This window comes from Helicoverpa armigera, chromosome 4, assembly GCF_030705265.1.
Source record: "Helicoverpa armigera isolate CAAS_96S chromosome 4, ASM3070526v1, whole genome shotgun sequence".
NCBI lineage: Eukaryota > Metazoa > Arthropoda > Insecta > Lepidoptera > Noctuidae > Helicoverpa > Helicoverpa armigera.
In genome coordinates this window covers 9,786,768-9,805,800 of record NC_087123.1, presented here as the reverse complement: position 1 = coordinate 9,805,800, position 19,033 = coordinate 9,786,768, and the positions used below count along the sequence as shown (strand labels likewise).

The following is a 19,033-nucleotide window of genomic DNA, read 5'->3' as shown; positions in this document are numbered from 1 at the left end:
GAGTCTTCACTTTATAAATAGTAGCCTGAATTGCTTAACGGTATTCACAATGCTAGCAATTGGTAATGGCGAAGTAATGGCTTAAGAATTGCTCAGTTAAGTCTAATATGTGGCTATATTGTTGCTAAATTCGCATTCTACTAACACATTTTATGAAATCGTGGTAGTAATAGTAATATTAAAGAGATTATACGTATTGTAACTCCCTAAGCCAATAGTATGTTCTATTGCAAAATAACAAAGATAAAAATACTTAAGCTACTTATTTTGATACAACATGATGAAGCCAATGATTGAAAGGTATCATGTAAATTCGTGTACCGTAAAATTGTATTGGAAGTAATTTGGCACACCAGTACGAACCGACATCACTCACACGACATGAAACCAATAATGACCGGCCAAAACTGTAGATTATTGTAGTATCAGATATTGAACGTAATCCTTAAGGCTTGAGTATAAGAAACAGTAAAACAGCAATATAGAAATAACCACACGTTTGCAATCCGTCTGCAAACAACCTTAAGTCGAAAGGACTACAAAAAACTCGATGAAAATTGTATTGAAAGAGGGTGAGGTAACCTCACCCATTGACTTCCTTATTTGCAAGCACCATAGCCTTTGATAGAGAGAAATATTTAACTCTCCCTCTATTCCTCAATGCAAAAGTTCGTTATTGCGAAAAGGGTTGTTCGCCTGAGGCTGAGCTTCGTAAAAACTGTGTAGGTCTAACGCCAAATAAATTGTGCCACGGCGGACCCCACAAGCTTTACGAGCGAGGAGGATTGCTGTCCGTAATGTGAAACTTCGCCAAAACCGGGATGCTATTCCAAAATTCATTTGGACAAAAAAAACTTAGATAGAATTACCAATGTTGTTTGCTGCTGTTTAAAAATAGTAGGCGTTTAATTAAAACTTTTAATAATGATGCTTTTTTTGCTAAGGCACAGTTTCTTTAAGGGAACTTAAGTGTTTAAAATATCTTGAATAGATTCTTATTTTATATTTATGAAGCTGAAAACTCATTTAGTTAAAGTCAAATACAGAAGTGTACACACGAAATTAATCAAAAGATTAATGATACCTGTAGAACCAATCTATCTTCTTTATCTTAGCGGCTGTTTACTTTATACTAATCTTAAAGGTTCGAGTTTTTAATCAAACAGTCACAGAGGAGTACGGAGTAATTAATGAAAATATTTTGTTCAAAAAAGTAGTCCAGCGGTAGCTAGTCCAATCCATTGCGAGGCTGATCCAGAACCAGTTTATCCACAGCACGAAGATGGCCTTATAATTGATTCAACTAATACAATTCATTTTTTACCTTAGCACCTTTAATTTATGTTTCTTTTTCATAAAGCAGCGTTGGCGCGTCCGGCCGTACATTCTTTTGTAATTATTGGGTACAAAATAAAAGATAATTTAATGGTTCACATAATAACATATTGACTTTGATGCAGTCGGGGTGCATCAGACGCAGTTGAATAGATCAGAACGCTCTGAAGATGTAATAAAGATAATTTAGGTAGGTTTAAATGATAAAGATAAGTTTTACGAACTCATTACTGTGGGTCTTAGGAGCCACCTGGACACGATAAATGTCCAAAGGTAAAGATAAGTATCTTTACTTTCATTTTGTCAAAGGTTTGTTGTGGCTATCATAATCGGGATTATATGAGGCGTATGAGTTCTGTGACACTAATTGTAAGCTTATTTATATTAGTAGCGTCTTGCTTATGGGAACTTGACATTTAAGTCCGATCCAAATGATAGTGAGGGATGATTTTTTTCACCTGTTTGGAATTGGAAAAATTACTTTATTAGTGTGATATTTTGATTTAATCACCGCATTTTATAACGTCTACTTATGGGATACTAGCTTCCGCCAGCGGCTTCGCCCGCGTGGTGTGTTGATAAAAAGTTGCCTATGTGATAATCCAGGGTATCACCTGTCTACATACCAAATTTCAACCAAATCGGTACAACCGTTTTTGCGTGATTGAATAACAAACATACATCCATACATTCTCACAAACTTTCACATTTATAATATAAGTAGGATTTTAACAAAGGGGTTTCTTTTTAAAAATAATGATTTCTCAGCTTTCATATAACATTATAATTACATTTTATTTCGCGCCATAACTCTTGAGTAACAAAAAATAGACTCTTTTAATCTTCCAATGTTCCAACTTCCAGGTAAACATTTTTTTACCCGTATTCGCACCCAAATCAAAGTTAATTATAAACCAGAACCGATTTCACGTGATACAAGAACGTTTAGATCGTTATAAATGAGCTATGAATATTGGGTAGCTTTAAATATATTCGTTTAGAAATATAATTACATAATTAAACGAACTTACCTGAAGTGAAGTTCTATTGTAATTATACGAAGAGCTTAGTCCGAGATATCTTCTATATTCACTGTGTAGTTCCACAATCCTCGCATTGTGTGTGCCGCGACATTTAGAGAAAGCGAAAAGCTTCGTATCCAAACCGAAAAGGCAGCCCGCTGTCAACACTATATCTGTAAGTCATTCTTTTCAGAGCATTAGTAGTATCATTATGATTTCCAACCTTCCAGGGGCATATAATCTATGATTATGAAAAAGGGTGGGTGGGAGCTTGATATCTCGGACTAAGCTCTTCGTATAATTACAATAGAACTTCACTTCAGGTAAGTTCGTTTAATTATGTAATTATACTCAAGCTTAGTCCGAGATATCTTCTATATTCACTGTGTAGATGTTTAGAGAATTGTTGGGAATCATAAGGTTGTTTATTACGCAATCAAAACACAGAGTTTAATCAGTCTTCTTAATTCAGTATTTAATAATCAGTCTTATGTAATATTAGGTATCACATCATTAATCAACATCAATTAAATGTTTCACTACTCAATTAAAATTAAACTTTAACGTTACATATAACTTTAGAAAAATTATAATCATCCTTATCTATACATAACGGTCTATTATAGTGATTAGCAAAAACACTTGAACCTGCGGACCAACCAGCAGCCTTAAATATGCAGTCCAAAGTTACGCCTTCTCTACGCGCCAAAGACGTGGACGCGTGACGCGTGGAGTGAGGGGTAAACTTTTTTACATCAATCCCACACTCGGCCATAACTTGCCTGATCCAGCGACTTATGGTTTGATTGCTGGCACAGTTATGTGGTTTTCTATAAGAAATAAGTAGTTTGTCAGAGTCTCCTTCTCTAAGTGCACTAGTGTAGTCTATATAATATCGCAGTGTCGATACGGGGCAAATTTCTGGATTTGCTTCTAAGGAAGGAAGCTTTATTATGACTTGGTCCTTACACGGCGTCGTTGTTTTTAATAAGTCGGTTATTGCTATTTTGACACCGTTGTCCGTGAACTCAATGTTACTCAATCGAATAACGGACAATGTCTGAATACGTTGAGCCGTTGTAAGGGCTAATAACATAACTAATTTCTTGGTTATTTTTTCTAAGTTAAGGCTGCTGTTTGGTGACCAATTCTGGATATAATTCAACACAACGGATGGATCCCATGTATCGTTATACTTAGGTCTAGAGGGTTTTAGTTTGAAAACTCCCTTAAAAAATCTCTTAATTTGTATATCAGATCCTACTATTGTATCTATAATAAGCGAGAGCGCTGAACGGCATGTATTTAGAGTAGCGTACGAAGCGCCTTGCGATAACATTTCTGTGAAAAATTTTAAGATTTTAGGTATTGACAACTCGTATACGTTTTCTCCGTTACAAAATGACCACCATTTTTTAAGCGCTGTTGTGTATTGTTTTATAGTGTTTTGTGATAAGGACGCTACCATAACTTCTATTGTTTCGTCAGGAGTTAGTTTTCTCCGGAACGCTTCCCTGATAAGATGCAGGCTCCCAGGGAAAGACTGTTGTACAGGGGGTGTAGAGTTCTGAAAGGTGATAGTAACAAATCTTTTGATGGTTCAAATTTTAACACTTCTGAGGCTGCTAGATCAGCTATGAAGGGATACCAGGGTTGGGAGGTCCATAGAGGGAAAACTATGATACCTGTTGCCTTATCACAAATAATTTTTTGTATACATTTAGAAATTAAAGAGAATGGAGGAAAAGCATAAAATAGGTTAAATGTTGACCAGTCTACAGTAAAAGCATCAATATTCTCTGCATATGGATCTCTATGCCAAGATATGTATCTCTGGCATTTTGTATTTGCTCTGGTGGCAAACAAGTCTATATTGGGTTCTCCCAGCGACATAGTAATTTTTTGAAAATAATTTTTGGCCAATTCCCATTCTGAGTCGATATTTTTTATTCTGGATTCTTGGTCAGCTTCTTTATTTTCTTTTGACTTTATATAAGAGGCAAATAACCATATTCTACGGACCTCACACCACTGCCATATGTCCCTAGCCAAAGAATTTAGTTTTGGAAATTGTATACCTCCCATTCTATTTATGTATGAAATTGCTGTGGTATTATCTATTCTCAGCAATATTTGACAAGATTGTAAATCTTTTGCAAAACATTGTAAGCCCAAAAAAGCAGCTAATAGTTCCAAAAAATTAATATGGTTTTCCTTATCACTCAGAGTCCAAAACCCATTGGCAACCTGACCATTACAGTATGCTCCCCAGCCTGTTCTTGATGCATCAGAATTTATTTCTAGGGAAAAATTGTACTGTCTTATTGGATTTTTTGATATATTAATTTGATTATGCCACCATTTCAAATCCTTTCTACAATTATCATTAATGTTCATAATTGCATCAAAATTATTGTTATTTGCATTTAAGGCCTGATATTTTTGCTGTTCAATTATTTTAGTGTATAAAAAACCATAAGACACAGCTGGGCAACATGCTACTAAGGTGCCAATCAGTTTGGCAAATTCTCTTATGGGACATTGCTCCATCTTTATAAATTTCTTGATTAATAAGGAAATAGATTGTCTTTTCTTTGAAGTCACTGACAATGTCATATCCTTTGTGTTAACTATGAAACCTAAAAATTCTACAATCTTGGTTGGAACAATGACACTTTTTTCCTTATTTATGATAAAACCTAGACATTCTAATAAACTTATGGTCATCTGACAGTTCTCTAAGCACTCTTGGTAAGAATTACCAATACATATAATGTCATCAAGATAATTAACCGATTTATAGCCTTTACTTCGGAGAAAATTTATAACTGGCTTCAGTAATTTAGTGAATGTGAAAGGAGCAGTACTTAGACCGAATGGTAAACAGTTGAATTCATACATTCTATTTTGGAACCAAAACCGTAGATATTTTTTATCTGTACCCATTGGGACCAAGAAATATGATTCTTTTAGGTCAATGGTACACATAAAATTATTTTTTGAAATTAATTTACAAAGAGTTCTCATATCCTCAATTTTGAAATGTTCTGGTGCAATAAATCTATTTAAACATTTTAAATTTAAAATAAATCTAACTTCCCCATTTGACTTTGGTACGGTGAAAATCTTTGAGAAGTATTGACCTTCCACAGCTTTTTTACATTTTGAAAGTACACCAAGTTTTAAAAGTCTATTTATTTCTTTTAATATTATAGTATTTTCTGTAGCAGTAAAATTTGAATTTTTGGGAGCAAAATCTTGGTGAGGGACCTCTAAAAACGGTATTTTATAACCATTTAGCCATGACAAGACAACTTTATCCTGTGTTATTTTTAACCAACATGAGTAGAAAAGCTTAAGTCTACCAGCAAAAGTATTTACCTCTAAGACTGTCGGACAGGAGCCTTGACTGGAGGACGTGGTGGGGGTCTCGGCTTGTAGCTCTGTGTCTGCTGGTATCTGCCGCCCCCTCCCTGTTTGAACTGTGTCATACTCGCTCGGGGACGGCCCTTGTAGTTTCCCTGCTTTTTAGGGAAACTCTTTTGGGACTGAGTCGGCCTGTAGTTGGTTTTCCGATTGGAGTTTTGTTTTAAAATGGTCCCAGCAGATTTTTTAATGGCTGTGGCCGACTTCACGTTCTCATTGAATTTTTCTCCAAAGAGAAATTCATCACGTTCTTGGTTCTCCACCGTCTTCCCGACATTTTGGTCCAAGCTAGGAATCACCAGCTTCTTCCTGGTGATCGTATCCTGGTAATGCAGATCTGTCAATAGTCGTGTTACATCACTGATTGTTGAGATCAGACTTATCTTGTCCACATCCCCTTTAATTAATTTGTCTGTCGCACACAACAAAGCCGCTGTTGCAATGCCTATTTGTTGTTGGCGATCTTGAACCCGCTTGTCACGGGCCTTCATAGCGTCATTTAGTAGCCCTTCTAGCTCTTTATTAAGTTTTGGTGCATCTAAAAGCTTGAGGTTGGAAGGTACTAGGTACTTTTTCACAAGTTCATCCTTAGTTTCTTGTTTAAGGCCATTTATAATTATACCTTCGACCCTCTTTTTTAACTCCAAGTGAATATCAGGCCCATATTCTTTTTCACTGGATAAGGTCTGCCCTAAGGCTTTTATTATAGTGTCATCCAACACTTCTGTTGAAGGGTCTTTATCTTGTGTGTTGATCACACATTCAGCACCTAAAAATATACCAAACCCTGTTTGATTTTGTTAGTACTTAGCTACCAGCTGTACATAACCTAATCATAATGCCAACAGCTACCAGCTGTGTGAAATTGGTTGCTATGAGTATGTTTAATGCCACCCCGTGGCTGTTTAGTAAAGAGAACTTTACTGAAAACTACTTGACACATAGCCACCGGCTAATGAGTCAAGAAATAATAACTTTATAGTGCTGTCCACGGTAGGATATCCACGTGTTGATCTCACTCCACCGGAGTGCCCGTATAACATGTACCACATGTCATAGAAAGCAGGGGCGATCACTAGACATGCTATTTCTTGTAGAAAAAACGTACCTGCAGGGTCCGTGCCGAGTATTTCGACATCAGCGTCACTTTCTGCCTCGTCGCACGATGATACCGGTGATGGCGGCGAAGACTCGACTGGTGACGGTGAACGATTTTCGTTCGATCTGGCCTTATTTTTCTTCAATTTCCTTTTCAACCTCTTAATCTTCCTTTGGTACCTTTCTTCCTTACACTCACACTTTCTTTTCGGCATATTTGAACTTAAAAACTTCGAAAACAAAATAAAGTTTTTTATTTTAGCGAACACACGCGGCGCGAAAATAATGAATGACTTACAGATATAGTGTTGACAGCGGGCTGCCTTTTCGGTTTGGATACGAAGCTTTTCGCTTTCTCTAAATGTCGCGGCACACACAATGCGAGGATTGTGGAACTACACAGTGAATATAGAAGATATCTCGGACTAAGCTTGAGTATAATTAAAGTTCTACGTATCTTTTACTTTTATTTCTGTGTCTAATATTTTGAAGTTATAGGTTCGGGTTCTGGATGGTCCAATCTGTCGATAGTGGGCAACGTAGTAACTATTTAAAATATTGGCATATACATTTGCATGAATATTTCGAGCTTAAAAATAAGTATGCAGTTAACTAGTAACTTATAAGAAGGGAAAGAAGCCTTACTTACGCACTGAACTATTTACGCTAATATGGTTGGTCGTTTTGCCAAATTAAGTCTTAATGATAGGTAAGATATTTTCTCCGCATAATAAGAAAACTTTATTTATCAATTAAGCACAAAACTTTATTTTAAATACAGCATCATTTTGACACTGCCTTTTGCAAGAAAAATATAAAATTTACCTGCACCAAAATAAATCATCATATTCTATAACTACAGCAACAGACCAACAAGTCAGTGTACACGTTATCTCAAATTCATAAGCGAATTAGTTGAACACTAAAGTAATTAGCAATGCTAGACACCTTTCAGGCACGCGACCGCATCAAAGACATTGTGAGGTCAATGCACGAGCCCACAAATTAACTTGACATCTCTCTATTAGAACAAGGATGTACGAGGGTATGTGAAGGATCGTAGACAGTTTCCAAGAGTGTTTTAATATACCTATAGTATATTAATATTATACAAGTGAAAAGTTTGTTTGTTTGAACGCGTTATGCTCAGATTTTCCTCAGCCAATTTGAATATGTTTTTCAGTAATCGATAGCTGCTTTTATCGAGAAAGGCTTTAGGTTACTTTTTATACGGATCTGCGGGATGTTGTAGTGAGACCGATGGCTAAAGAAACTAATATTTATTTTTAGTTATAATACTAGAACTTAGAACTTATATATACTTTAGAACAATCTGACTATCTTTATACGGTAGTTCATAAACACAAAAGTTCCTACCAGAAACCGATTTGAGAGGTACTTGGCAAAAAGACAGATCATATTTCAACTAAGGATAAATAACTTTATCTAAGGAAAATATACACATTCCCGGTGAAAGAAACCTCGGTAAAACACTAGTAACGAGTGAAGGAAATGCTTATTGCTTTTTATTTGTCGGTAAAGCTGAGGAATGTTCTAGGAACGGGGATAATGCTTAAATGATTACGTCCGGCACACCCAGGCTTGGCACCTCCTTGGCAGAAAGTATTTGTACTGTAACTTGATATATCCTTTAGAGTGTTAGCACTGTGAGTTTATGGGTTTATCACCTGCATCCTGACGAAACTACATTCGGATAAAAACTGTCGTTTGTTCATCTTTCTTTTTCACTTTAAAATGTTCAATGTGTTTACTTTGCCATTAAATAGCGTTACCCGTCTCTACATATATGGGTGTACTTATGGATAAACTTTCCTCATGAATGAAGGTGAAAACCGCAGTTCAATACTTTATAATACGCTGTTATATTAGTAAGGGTCTCAAGAACGGTCATTAGTAAGTCAACCAAAGAAACTACCATCTCCAGGGATCATCTAAACAAACAACATAAAATCTAAATTATTCCACGCATCGTCTAACTTAGTTTTACAAACGTGACCCTAATCTTATGCCCGTTTTCACCAACGAATACCTAAATTTAGGGAGCATTTACGGAACACTTAATAAGAATTTCATTTTCACCAAAGCCTAGGTGTCAAATTATAACCTTAAAATTTGACTTCAACTTGGGGGCCCGATTGATGCCTGCTTAAACAACCCCTATCATTATCATTACAGAATACAAACATATTTTGAACCGTTTCCGGCGATGGATAGTGAAATGTACCTTTATATGTTATGTAACACCAAAAATACCATGTTTAAAAAGCAAAAAAATACAAAAAAAAAATGAAACGTAAACTTTTAGAAAGTTTAGAAGCTGTGGAGGTTGTGGATATGTAAAATAATAATCATTAGAAGACCACGTACCTATCTTACGTGAAAGAGCAGATGACTGAGAAATAAGTACGATGATCATGACTTTTTTATAAGACTAGCCGTTTTCCCGCGGTTTCACCCGCGTCCCGTGGAAGCTACTGCCCGCACCGGGATAAAATATAGCCTATGTTACTCGCAGATAATATAGCTTTCTAATGGTGAAAGAATATTTAAAATCGGTCCAGTAGTTTTTGAGTTTATCCATTACAACCAAACAAACAAACATTTTCCTCTTTATAATATTAGTATAGATATAGATTATAGGTTATCACTTGCTATGAATGCACTTGCTAGGTCGTGATGTCGCTGAATTATTCAAAAATAGGTAGTCCTGCATGTCCATAAATATACAGACCATAACAGATGCAAATCTGGTAATCACTGATGTAGTTTCGCGGTGGCCGGGACATCTATCGGCCTATTCAGACCTAAGCGGTATTCGCTACCGTCTACGGCAGAGAAAACCCTGTGGGTATGCGGTAATATGACTGTTCAGACCTAAGCGGTATTCGCTACCACCTGCGACAGAGAAAACCCAGTGGGTATGCGATAATATTACTGTTGATGTTCGGGACGTATGCCGCTGCTGCCGCGCGGTATGTACTTCTACCCACAGCGGCAGTGAATATCGCTAGGTCGCTCTAGCCGCGGTAGGTATAGTTATTGGCACGGATATTGAGCCCTGACCTTAACCTGCGCAGAAGCCATTTATTGGTTTATTGCCTTGTGTACAGTGCGCAAAGCGATCCCCACTCTTCCGCCGAGAGCTCAATATCCGTGCCGGTAACTATACTTGATACTAAATACCTGAGCGAAACCCGTGCGGTATCTACCTCTACCCACAGCTGCAGCGAATATCGCTCAGGTTTGAATTGGCCTTAAATACCAAAACTGCAGTAGATACCAATGATTCGAAAATGGTGAATATGGAGGAGCCTATCTCCTAGGTGATAGGGGATACCCTCTGGAGGTAAGAAGTAGGCTAATATTGAACATAATAAAATATATAAATTAAAACAAAGATAGTAAACAAATATTTTAATATTAGTCCTCATATGATGTACCAAACATTATCATCATCCTCCTGCACCAATTCAATTTGAGGTGGGCTGGGCGCAGCATGTTTTTACACGTCTTTTCAATTTCTCGCACCACCTGAAACTAAATAAATATAATAAATGTATAATTTTAACCCCATACTTAAATCCATCAACTCATGGAGAACAAAAATACAATGAAGTCGACAGTAAAACAAGGAACACAGTTGAACGGCAATATCTTATATTATTATACACAGATATTATTCACATTTACCTGTAAACGGTTCCTATCGCATTAAAACTATTTCTAACTGGATCCAAGCTATGTTTTTGGCTTCGTTCGTGGTCCCATCCGTTTTTTGTTTAATATTGTGTCTCTATGAGACGTCAGCAATTTCACTAGCTTGTCTTTTTCTTCTGCAAGAAAGGTTTATCCTCGTTTTCTCTTCTCTGCCAAAATAAACTTATCTATTCAACAATAATAAACCCAAAATTAACCTCACTCTATGTACACATACACATCAGTCAATTTGACAAACGCGCGAATGACATAGGTAAAAATTCACCTATAGAAAACCTCTTTACTGTTTTATTGCATAAAACATAGCGTAATGTAGTTTAAGTTAAATTAAAATAACATCACAAGAAAAAAAACTCACAGGCTTTAGTAATATATACTCGATAGACGTTTATTTCTTAAGAAGTAGAGAAAAATCATTTTATCGATAAAATATCGACTTTGCATTATCGTTTGTAGAACTAGTAATCTGTCACTTACTTAAAGGATTCATGTACAAGTGTGGTGAAAATGAATTTAGGTAGGTGTCAAATTGGGAGGGGTCCTTATTAAAAGTAGCTTTTAGATAGGGAAACGGTAAGAGGTTGTTGGTGAAAACGGGCATTAGGCTTTAGGGATTGTTGCAAACTGCCTACATTATACAAATGCCTAGATTTCGGGGGTTAGGCCGAAAATTAAGCACCGCTCGAAGTGCCAGGCTAATGGAATGAATGTAATTTAATAACAAACTTTGAGGCATTATTTTATGTTTTAGTGTATAGAAAGGCTTGGCGAAGTCATAAAATATGGTAAGAATCTTTTATGAGTGATTTGACATTGAAAACTTAACGCTGACTTGTTTATGCATTAATACTGCTGCACTTATTCTTGGAATAAAAATTAATAACACCAAATGGGACAGCTAAAAGTCAAATAATTAAAAAGCAAAGCCATTACTTTTAATAACATCACAGTTCCATAGTTTCCGACACTAATGTATTTCTAATGCGTTACGATCAACCCTTCACGCGCTCACGTAATCCCCTGCCATAAATTTTATAAATTTTAATCTCTTTATCGTCCGGACCCACACAACTCTTTGTTAGAGAATCGGGAACAAACGGGAATAGGTAGGATTAGGACGGCGAGCCTAATGTTTTAAGGATTTAAACGTTTCGTTGGCCAGTACACAGAAGCTTTGTTTATAATGCGAATATTGTGACGAATCATTGAACGGTTAAGTTTCGACTTTTGTTTGTATATTTTAATTTCGAACAGGATCGGTTGCACTTGTTTTTTTATACAATTTTAAGTGTTGAGAAATGAATTGTAGTTTATGTTCTAGAAATAGCATAATAAACAAACACAGTTAAGCATCCAGCAGCAACGAACGGCACGTACATATTGGTATGGCACTGTTGTGGCAATATGCCGCAGATTCTCGCCACAATGTCGAATAGCATTGTTTTGTCGGAAATATTATTTTATAAGAAAAAAAAAATATGAATAGTTTATTATTGAGTCCAGTCCAGTCATTTATTATTTATTCTTACGTGTTTTTTTCCCACTGTTTAATGGGGAAAACGGGAACTACATAGGTAGGTAGGTAACATAGGAAGGTGACATTAAACCGTAACGTGTAATGAAATTATATCATCAAAGTAGTAATAAAATTGTACCAAACATGGTTTATTTAAATCGTCACGCACACTGGGGTGCCTATAAACATTGATATTTTACGATTATTGCTGTACTTACGACCTTTGTGCTCTGGATATAACTGTCACTGTCATGTAATGCTTTTTGGACGAAATATGGTTCCTTTGTTTTAAAATACGTGTAGAGTTAGGCTTAGTAGAATAATAGATAGGTAATAGAAAGTGTATGCTAAAGTATATTGTTCCATGTTTTTGAAATAATGTAGAATTTTGACATGAAAACGGGAAAATGAATTAATGAAACACAAATTACTTTTTATTTAAAACTTCAAACTTTATCCCCTGACGGTACCACAGTCTGTCTCATCGTCTATCAATAGATACACCTACAGAAAAACGTTTAAATTAATCAAAATGTTCAGACGGTCCCTTAGGTGTATGTTTTAATTTTGAAATCCATTTACAAATGGAAAACCCATGCCTCGGAGCCCTCACACCCCAAACTATAAAATATCCAGATGAATATTTTATTCAGAAAGTTGCGCTATTTGTCTCTATGAAGCTTTTATTGCCATCTTTGTATAGCATAATCTAAGATTTATTCATTTCGTAACCTATAATAGTTGTTTAACGATTCCTAAACGACTATTCGATAGGTAATTCGGTAATTGGAATATCGAATTGCTTCAATTCTAATAACCATTTGATACTTATTCATTGAAATGAAAGAAGGTAGCTATCATGTTTGGCTTCTTCCAGAAATATCTAAATTGGGTACTAATTTTCTATTGAAGCCTCTTCAATCAAGTATGACATCTGACGTCATATAGGTACAAAGACAACAAAAGGGCGCGCTTTGAAACAAATGACGTCACAAGCACGCACGAGTAAAACAATTAAAATAAAATATTCCAAATTATTATCTGCTGTTGTCGTATAATTCGTATAGAATTTAATCGAACATCGGACCCTGTACGTGACTCCAATGAGCATTAATTACATTTTCAGTACTTTTACAGCGACACGGTCACGTATGAAAAAGATAATATTCCTCTGATTAACGGCTGCGTTACTGATAAATTATTCTTTCAGGATTTTTGTTCTCTTTTTCGCTATCGGGCTCCGGTTTATAAATTGTGAATTGTATGAAATATGTGACGGGTAATACTGAAGTTTATGGACGCTAGGAGTAACGAGTTTTTTAGGATTTGAACAAAAAAATAAAATATTAGTACCTACCTACTGGTTATTTTTGTTTATTCATAACGTAGGTATTTTATCTCATGTCGCTCCATGTAAAACACTGGTAGTTACCGGCATCCAATGACTAGAAGGCGATTCCAACGTAGTTAGTAAGATGATAGGTAGATACGTCCAATGTCTGATGTTGGTAGAACACAGAAACAGAAACATGTTATATCTACATTATTATGTTCTTGCTACCTAACTACACACGAATCTTTAATTAAACCCCAAAACTTAGATATTGATGAAAAGTGGCCCAAATATCCATAAAGTCACACATAGAAAAGCTTCAGTAGGTGTACAATCCGTCAACTGTCGTATATGAAGCCGAGTGTGATGAACACCATAAAATATGGAAGTATATGGCGAGAGGACACGTGCGTCTGACAGCGCTCAAGCGAATATTGTTGATTTTTGAATTTTGATAAATTGCTCCCTAAGGGCTTGTTAGCGATGTTTGATGCTATAAATAATATTTATTGTAGGATTTTGAGCTGATTTTCAAATCATTATTTTGAAGAGAAAAAACTTTAAATTTGCAGATGAGGGTCGTTATATTGCTATGAAGTTTAGGAATTTTCTAAATGTCTTTGTGCTTTTTCATTTGAAATTTTCGGAAACCTAAAATAAACGGATTTGCTAAAATTAAGCAATACGAAAATTTCCTTCATAACTGAGTAATTATTTGTAAATTCACAGCTACAAATAAGCTGATGCCAAGAAATCTAGTACACTTTCATCTATTTCCAGATCATTATAAATTATAAAGCGAAACCTTATTTATCTGACCACCGTCCTTATTTACGATGACTTCTGTATAGATTGCTGGCCATTAAACGTAATGTTTGATACTCTTTATCTCTCTTGACACTTCATACTTAGCTTATAATAAACAGTACAGACCACTATTTCTGCTTCTTGCTAAATCTCCTACACACGTGAATAAAAAATAATCAATGATTTTTATGCAGTCAACAACAAAAGCAGCAAAAAATCACTAAAATCCCAAATGCAAAAGCTGTGTTCAGCTACTTTTGTAATTTTAATTGTGTTAATGGACTTTTGTTGGTGACCATACGCAGGTACCACATAAAATAACAATTCTCGGTACTTCTATAAAATCTATTAAGTAGTCCACATAAAGCCTCTGAACAAATTTTGATACATTTTTGAAACAACATCGCCACATCTCTCGTCATTTCTCTAATATGAGTGAATGCTCTGTCACTTGGTACCTGGTACCTATATCAAGCTGGATTTCCCTGGGGAAGAGGAGGACAGAGTACTGGGATCTGATATATTGTCGAGCTGTTATTTTTGGTATTAGAATAAGAGGACTCGTTTTTGGACCTGGAGTCGCTTCTTTGAACGTTTAACTCGTACTATGAAAACGGTTCAAGCCTAATAGTAGTGTAGTTGATAGTAGAACATCTACACTAGACCTTTGCCATACATGAGATGTACATATGTATGTACATAGGTATATTTGGGGTTAGAAATAGGATTGAAGTCTGGATTTTCAACCCCTACAGTATCGATTGTATGACCCTCATCTCAGCGATGTTCAACTGTCACGTTGCGATCGGAGGCAGACTTGGTAATCGAAGTACCTACAGTTGTCAATAATTAAGCAGTCTAGAGCATTGGGTCCTTTTACTTTAAATCTTCATACGCCTCTTTATGCCTCTTGGTCATGGCATAAGCCATCACGCGTCAACGGCTGAACTAATTTTGCTGATGCTTCTAATGTTATGAAATAAAATATTTTTATGATGCTGGACGTCACAGAACTTTTAGGCGACATTTTTTATTTCATGAACGGCATTTCTTATGCGACTATCATAAGAATAAATACTGAATCAAACTCGAAGGTCTCAGTCTCTTTTAAAGATCATGTTTGTTACTGTCAGAGCCGTGCCTAGGCACTTAAAAAAGACGGTAGGAATTTGACGGAGTTACTAAGAAACAACACTAAAGAGACAATTGTAAGAGATTCTTAGCCCCACCGTTTTGTAATTACATACCCGTTTCAGGGTATAAAGAAGAATGAAACAGGCTTATTGTGGCGATAAAAGTCAGCGAAGAAACACAAGTAATGGACTGGCAACCTGTTACAATATGGACTTAGGTGGTCTTTAAACTAGACACCTTATTAGGTCTTAGGTTTGCTTGCTGTTTAGGGGTTAAGTAAATGAATTCCTGCGTATACCTATATGAACGGACGAACGGAACATAATGGATTTTTAGTCAGTAAAAATCTGATACTCCCTCACTACTGCTTTAAAACATAAGAACAATTAAGTAAATTGTCAGTGGCAGAATTTTTCTAGAGCTAATTAAGTACTTAACTATAAAATTAGGTTGTCAGTCCTAGAATATTTATAATGCTAATTATTTAGATGTCAAAATGTTGCAAATTCCTGGTTAATTAGCCTTAGCGGGATGCATCATAAAATCGGACGGCCACTGACAAATGTGTTTAACAGCAATGCTTGCAATTAATATGTGTAGCGTGAGGTCTAAGCAATGCGATTCAAGCTTTTATGATTGGTCATTGTCTTCTTGGTCATAATCTTTCCATTTGTATAATATCTCGATTCTGGGATCCTTGAGAATCGCATTCTTAAACATGAAGTTCATTTTCTGATAACACCCCTATTTAATTTTCATATTCATTTACAATAATTGATTTGTTTGAGTTGTGAATTTTTCTAAACAAGAGCTTTAATTGAAGAAAAAAAAACATCAAACATTAATTGACCAAAACACCACGGAAAATTAATTTGATCTACATAAACACGCTTAAGCTTTTAACTTGCACCACAAAACGAAAGTTGGCAAGAGGGAGCCCTGTGAATGAATCATACAATCGATCCGTTTCGCCGACGATAAGCTGTTAGCACAACTTTATGAGTCAACCTAATCTTTTTGTTTGGCTGGATTTACTTAGTTTTTTGGTTAAATAGTACCTACTTACTTAACTTGAAAATTCAAAGTCCTTCACACTTTGAAAAACTAAGTCATGCAAACCAACCAGACATAGCTGAGGCATATTAATAATAGTTTAAAACTATTGTACTCGAAGACAAGGGGCATTTTAACACCTGTCCAGTGTCCATATTTATCATTAACTTATTTCCCAATAAGGCATTAAGTGTAGCATTAGAATGTAACTTTAGTTTGCCACTTTCAAGGCTAAACCACTGGATCGATTAGAATACAATTTGCTGGATATTTAGTGCGTCCTAGAACGGTGATCGTATATTTTTTCGGAAACAAGCATAAATATGGAGCTATTTTTGAATTCCAAGTAAAATGCTGCTATTTAAAATTATAAAGCTGACAAAAGTACCTAATAAACATTTAGAAGAACGGACGTACAAGCCAAGATAAGGTGTACCTATAAAGTCACGTCTGGACCTTGCGTGGCGCATAATAATACTGGCAGCCGTGGTGACAGCTTGAACTCGGAGCCGATCAGTATAATATACGAGAACGGTACTGATTTAATAACTGAAGTTATGTGAAGAGAAATCGTAATTATCACAAAATATAAGATGTGTAAATATAATATGTGTAAGACCTTCTTTCTCAAGAACAACCATTTACTTTCAGTGGAATTCACCTCTCGTGTCTAGTAAATAATTTAATTCGGATCAGGAGTCCCAAAAGGGAGACTAGACTGTCATTAACTATCTAAATACTTAAATGCCTAAGTAGTACCTAGACATAGGAATAGGTTTTCAAAATACTTAATTAATGTCACGTCACGCAATGCGACAAAAAAAATCACCAAAAAACTTGTACCACGTATGATACCCGTGGTTTTTACCGCTAATAATATTATTATATCCTATGTGAGCTAACACGGCGGGTATAAAAGTTTAACGTACGTATACGGCTATAATTTTCACGGAAGTCGTAAAGAGACCCCGCTCGCACCGTCCGCCATATTGAAAACATGGCGTGTTTTGGCGGGAAAGCCCGACAGCTTACAATGTCGTGTTTTCTTTGAAATTGAAGTTAGGTATATGCTCGCGTTAAGTTAAAGCCTTTTTTTAACAGTAGTAAAAGACTTTTTTATATCCCGGATTAAACACACGTGGCATTTCTTAACTATAAAAGTATCACGCATGATATTTAATGGTCCAAAAACTCAAATTATAACTTCAAATGTTTTGGAATTAGCTGTACTCTAAAAGCTTAATTAAATTCTATTACGGAATAATTGATATAGTGGATAATTGAATTACTATCAACTATTAATCCAATTATTCTGAAATCTAGATCAATGATTTATTGGTGAATTATGCATTTAGCAGTGGTAGCGTGAATTAGTCTGTGGTCTTAAACACTAATTAATGGCAGTACAGTCAAAAACATAAAACAGACGTAATAGTAAAATATTGTACCATTTTTTTTCTATATCTGTCTTCTTTACATATTTAATAACTTTCCAAGCGTTGGAACTGTTAAAAAAAACATTGAGTTCCTAGACTATAACGATTAAAATTGCGGGCATTTCAAATCCTACAAGATTTTACAGTGAAGGGTTCATACATAGATGCATTTTATAACGCCATTATGTAAAACCCATGGTTGTTTTAATCATATATTTACACAGTTTCCCAGTATACCCCATGATAGTTATTTAAATGAGATGTTGAAATGAATAGAGTGGGGTTGACGTGTTATATCCATATTTATACGACGTGGCCAGTCAAGCGTGATATTTATATTATTATCGTAGTTTGATACGCACTGTTATTTATATTGTAATTGGGACAAGTAGCATCGATATAAACCACCTATTTGACGAAATGAGCAATATGAAGGTAAAAAAAATGCACAAAGCCGCCAGTTTTCATTTAAAAAATCATGAATAATATCTATTGGCCATGTAATATTTGTCCTTCCTGTGAAAGTAATGCTATAAAATAAAAATTCACCATCATACAAAAGTTCCAAGTACATATCTACATCCCTTTCATGTCACTATGACAAAACTTCATCGACGTCATAAATACAATATTAGCAATAACATTAAAATATTACAAGGCCCAATATAAAAAAAAAATTACGATGGGTACCCTCAGTCTCGCGAGTGAAATTATAAAGTGCAATGCAATTCAGCAACCCCAAAAGTTAGGACAAGACGTTTCGTTGAGTCACGCGAAAAAAGTTTTTTGCCAACATTGTTGGAGGGCGGTATTAAGTCGACATTCAAGGGAACTCACTTGATTTGGCGGTTTTTTAAACTTTGACGCCGGTGTTTGTAATAGCTGATAGGGGAATATACAATGGTATTGATGTTTACTTGGACGACAGTGAAAAAAAGGCTCTCCGAATGATAACTGTTATTTAAATAAGAGCTTTTTCGGTCATCACTAATCATGTAAGTGAGTTTTGATCAACAAAATGACAAAAAAATCTCAGTAAAAACCAGTATGTGTTAATGAAGTCCTTAAAAACCGACAGTATTATAATATTTTATCAATATGATCTAACGAACGGCCGACAGAACCGGTCCACTAC

General features: G+C 35.5%; 3 protein-coding genes across 3 annotated transcripts in view; 1 reads left to right on the top strand and 2 right to left on the bottom strand.

Annotated features, from left to right (window-relative positions):
* LOC110375010 (calcyphosin-like protein) overlaps positions 1 to 19,033 on the top strand; it is a 55,112-nt gene that overhangs the window by 1,200 nt on the left and 34,879 nt on the right. The gene's annotated exons all lie outside the window — the stretch shown is intronic.
* Positions 1 to 19,033, bottom strand: part of LOC110375009 (protocadherin-like wing polarity protein stan) — a 174,720-nt gene that overhangs the window by 138,944 nt on the left and 16,743 nt on the right. The gene's annotated exons all lie outside the window — the stretch shown is intronic.
* On the bottom strand, positions 2,373 to 7,268 carry LOC135116857 (uncharacterized). The gene is made up of 3 exons (XM_064034459.1): positions 6,892 to 7,268; positions 5,739 to 6,552; positions 2,373 to 3,924 (listed from the first exon to the last, which is right to left on the bottom strand). The coding sequence occupies exons 1-2, from the start codon at positions 7,094 to 7,096 to the stop codon at positions 5,741 to 5,743; spliced, it is 1,017 nt and encodes a 338-aa protein (XP_063890529.1). The 5' UTR covers positions 7,097 to 7,268; the 3' UTR covers positions 2,373 to 3,924; positions 5,739 to 5,740.

What these genes read in the sequence shown, in the direction of transcription:
- LOC135116857 (XM_064034459.1), bottom strand. Translation starts at nt 7,096, where the DNA reads ATGCCGAAAAGAAAGTGTGAGTGTAAGGAAGAAAGGTACCAAAGGAAG. An exon ending in ACTCGGCACGGACCCTGCAG is followed by an intron (nt 6,553 to 6,891) that starts GTACGTTTTTTC and finishes GTATATTTTTAG; the next exon opens with GTGCTGAATGTGTGATCAAC.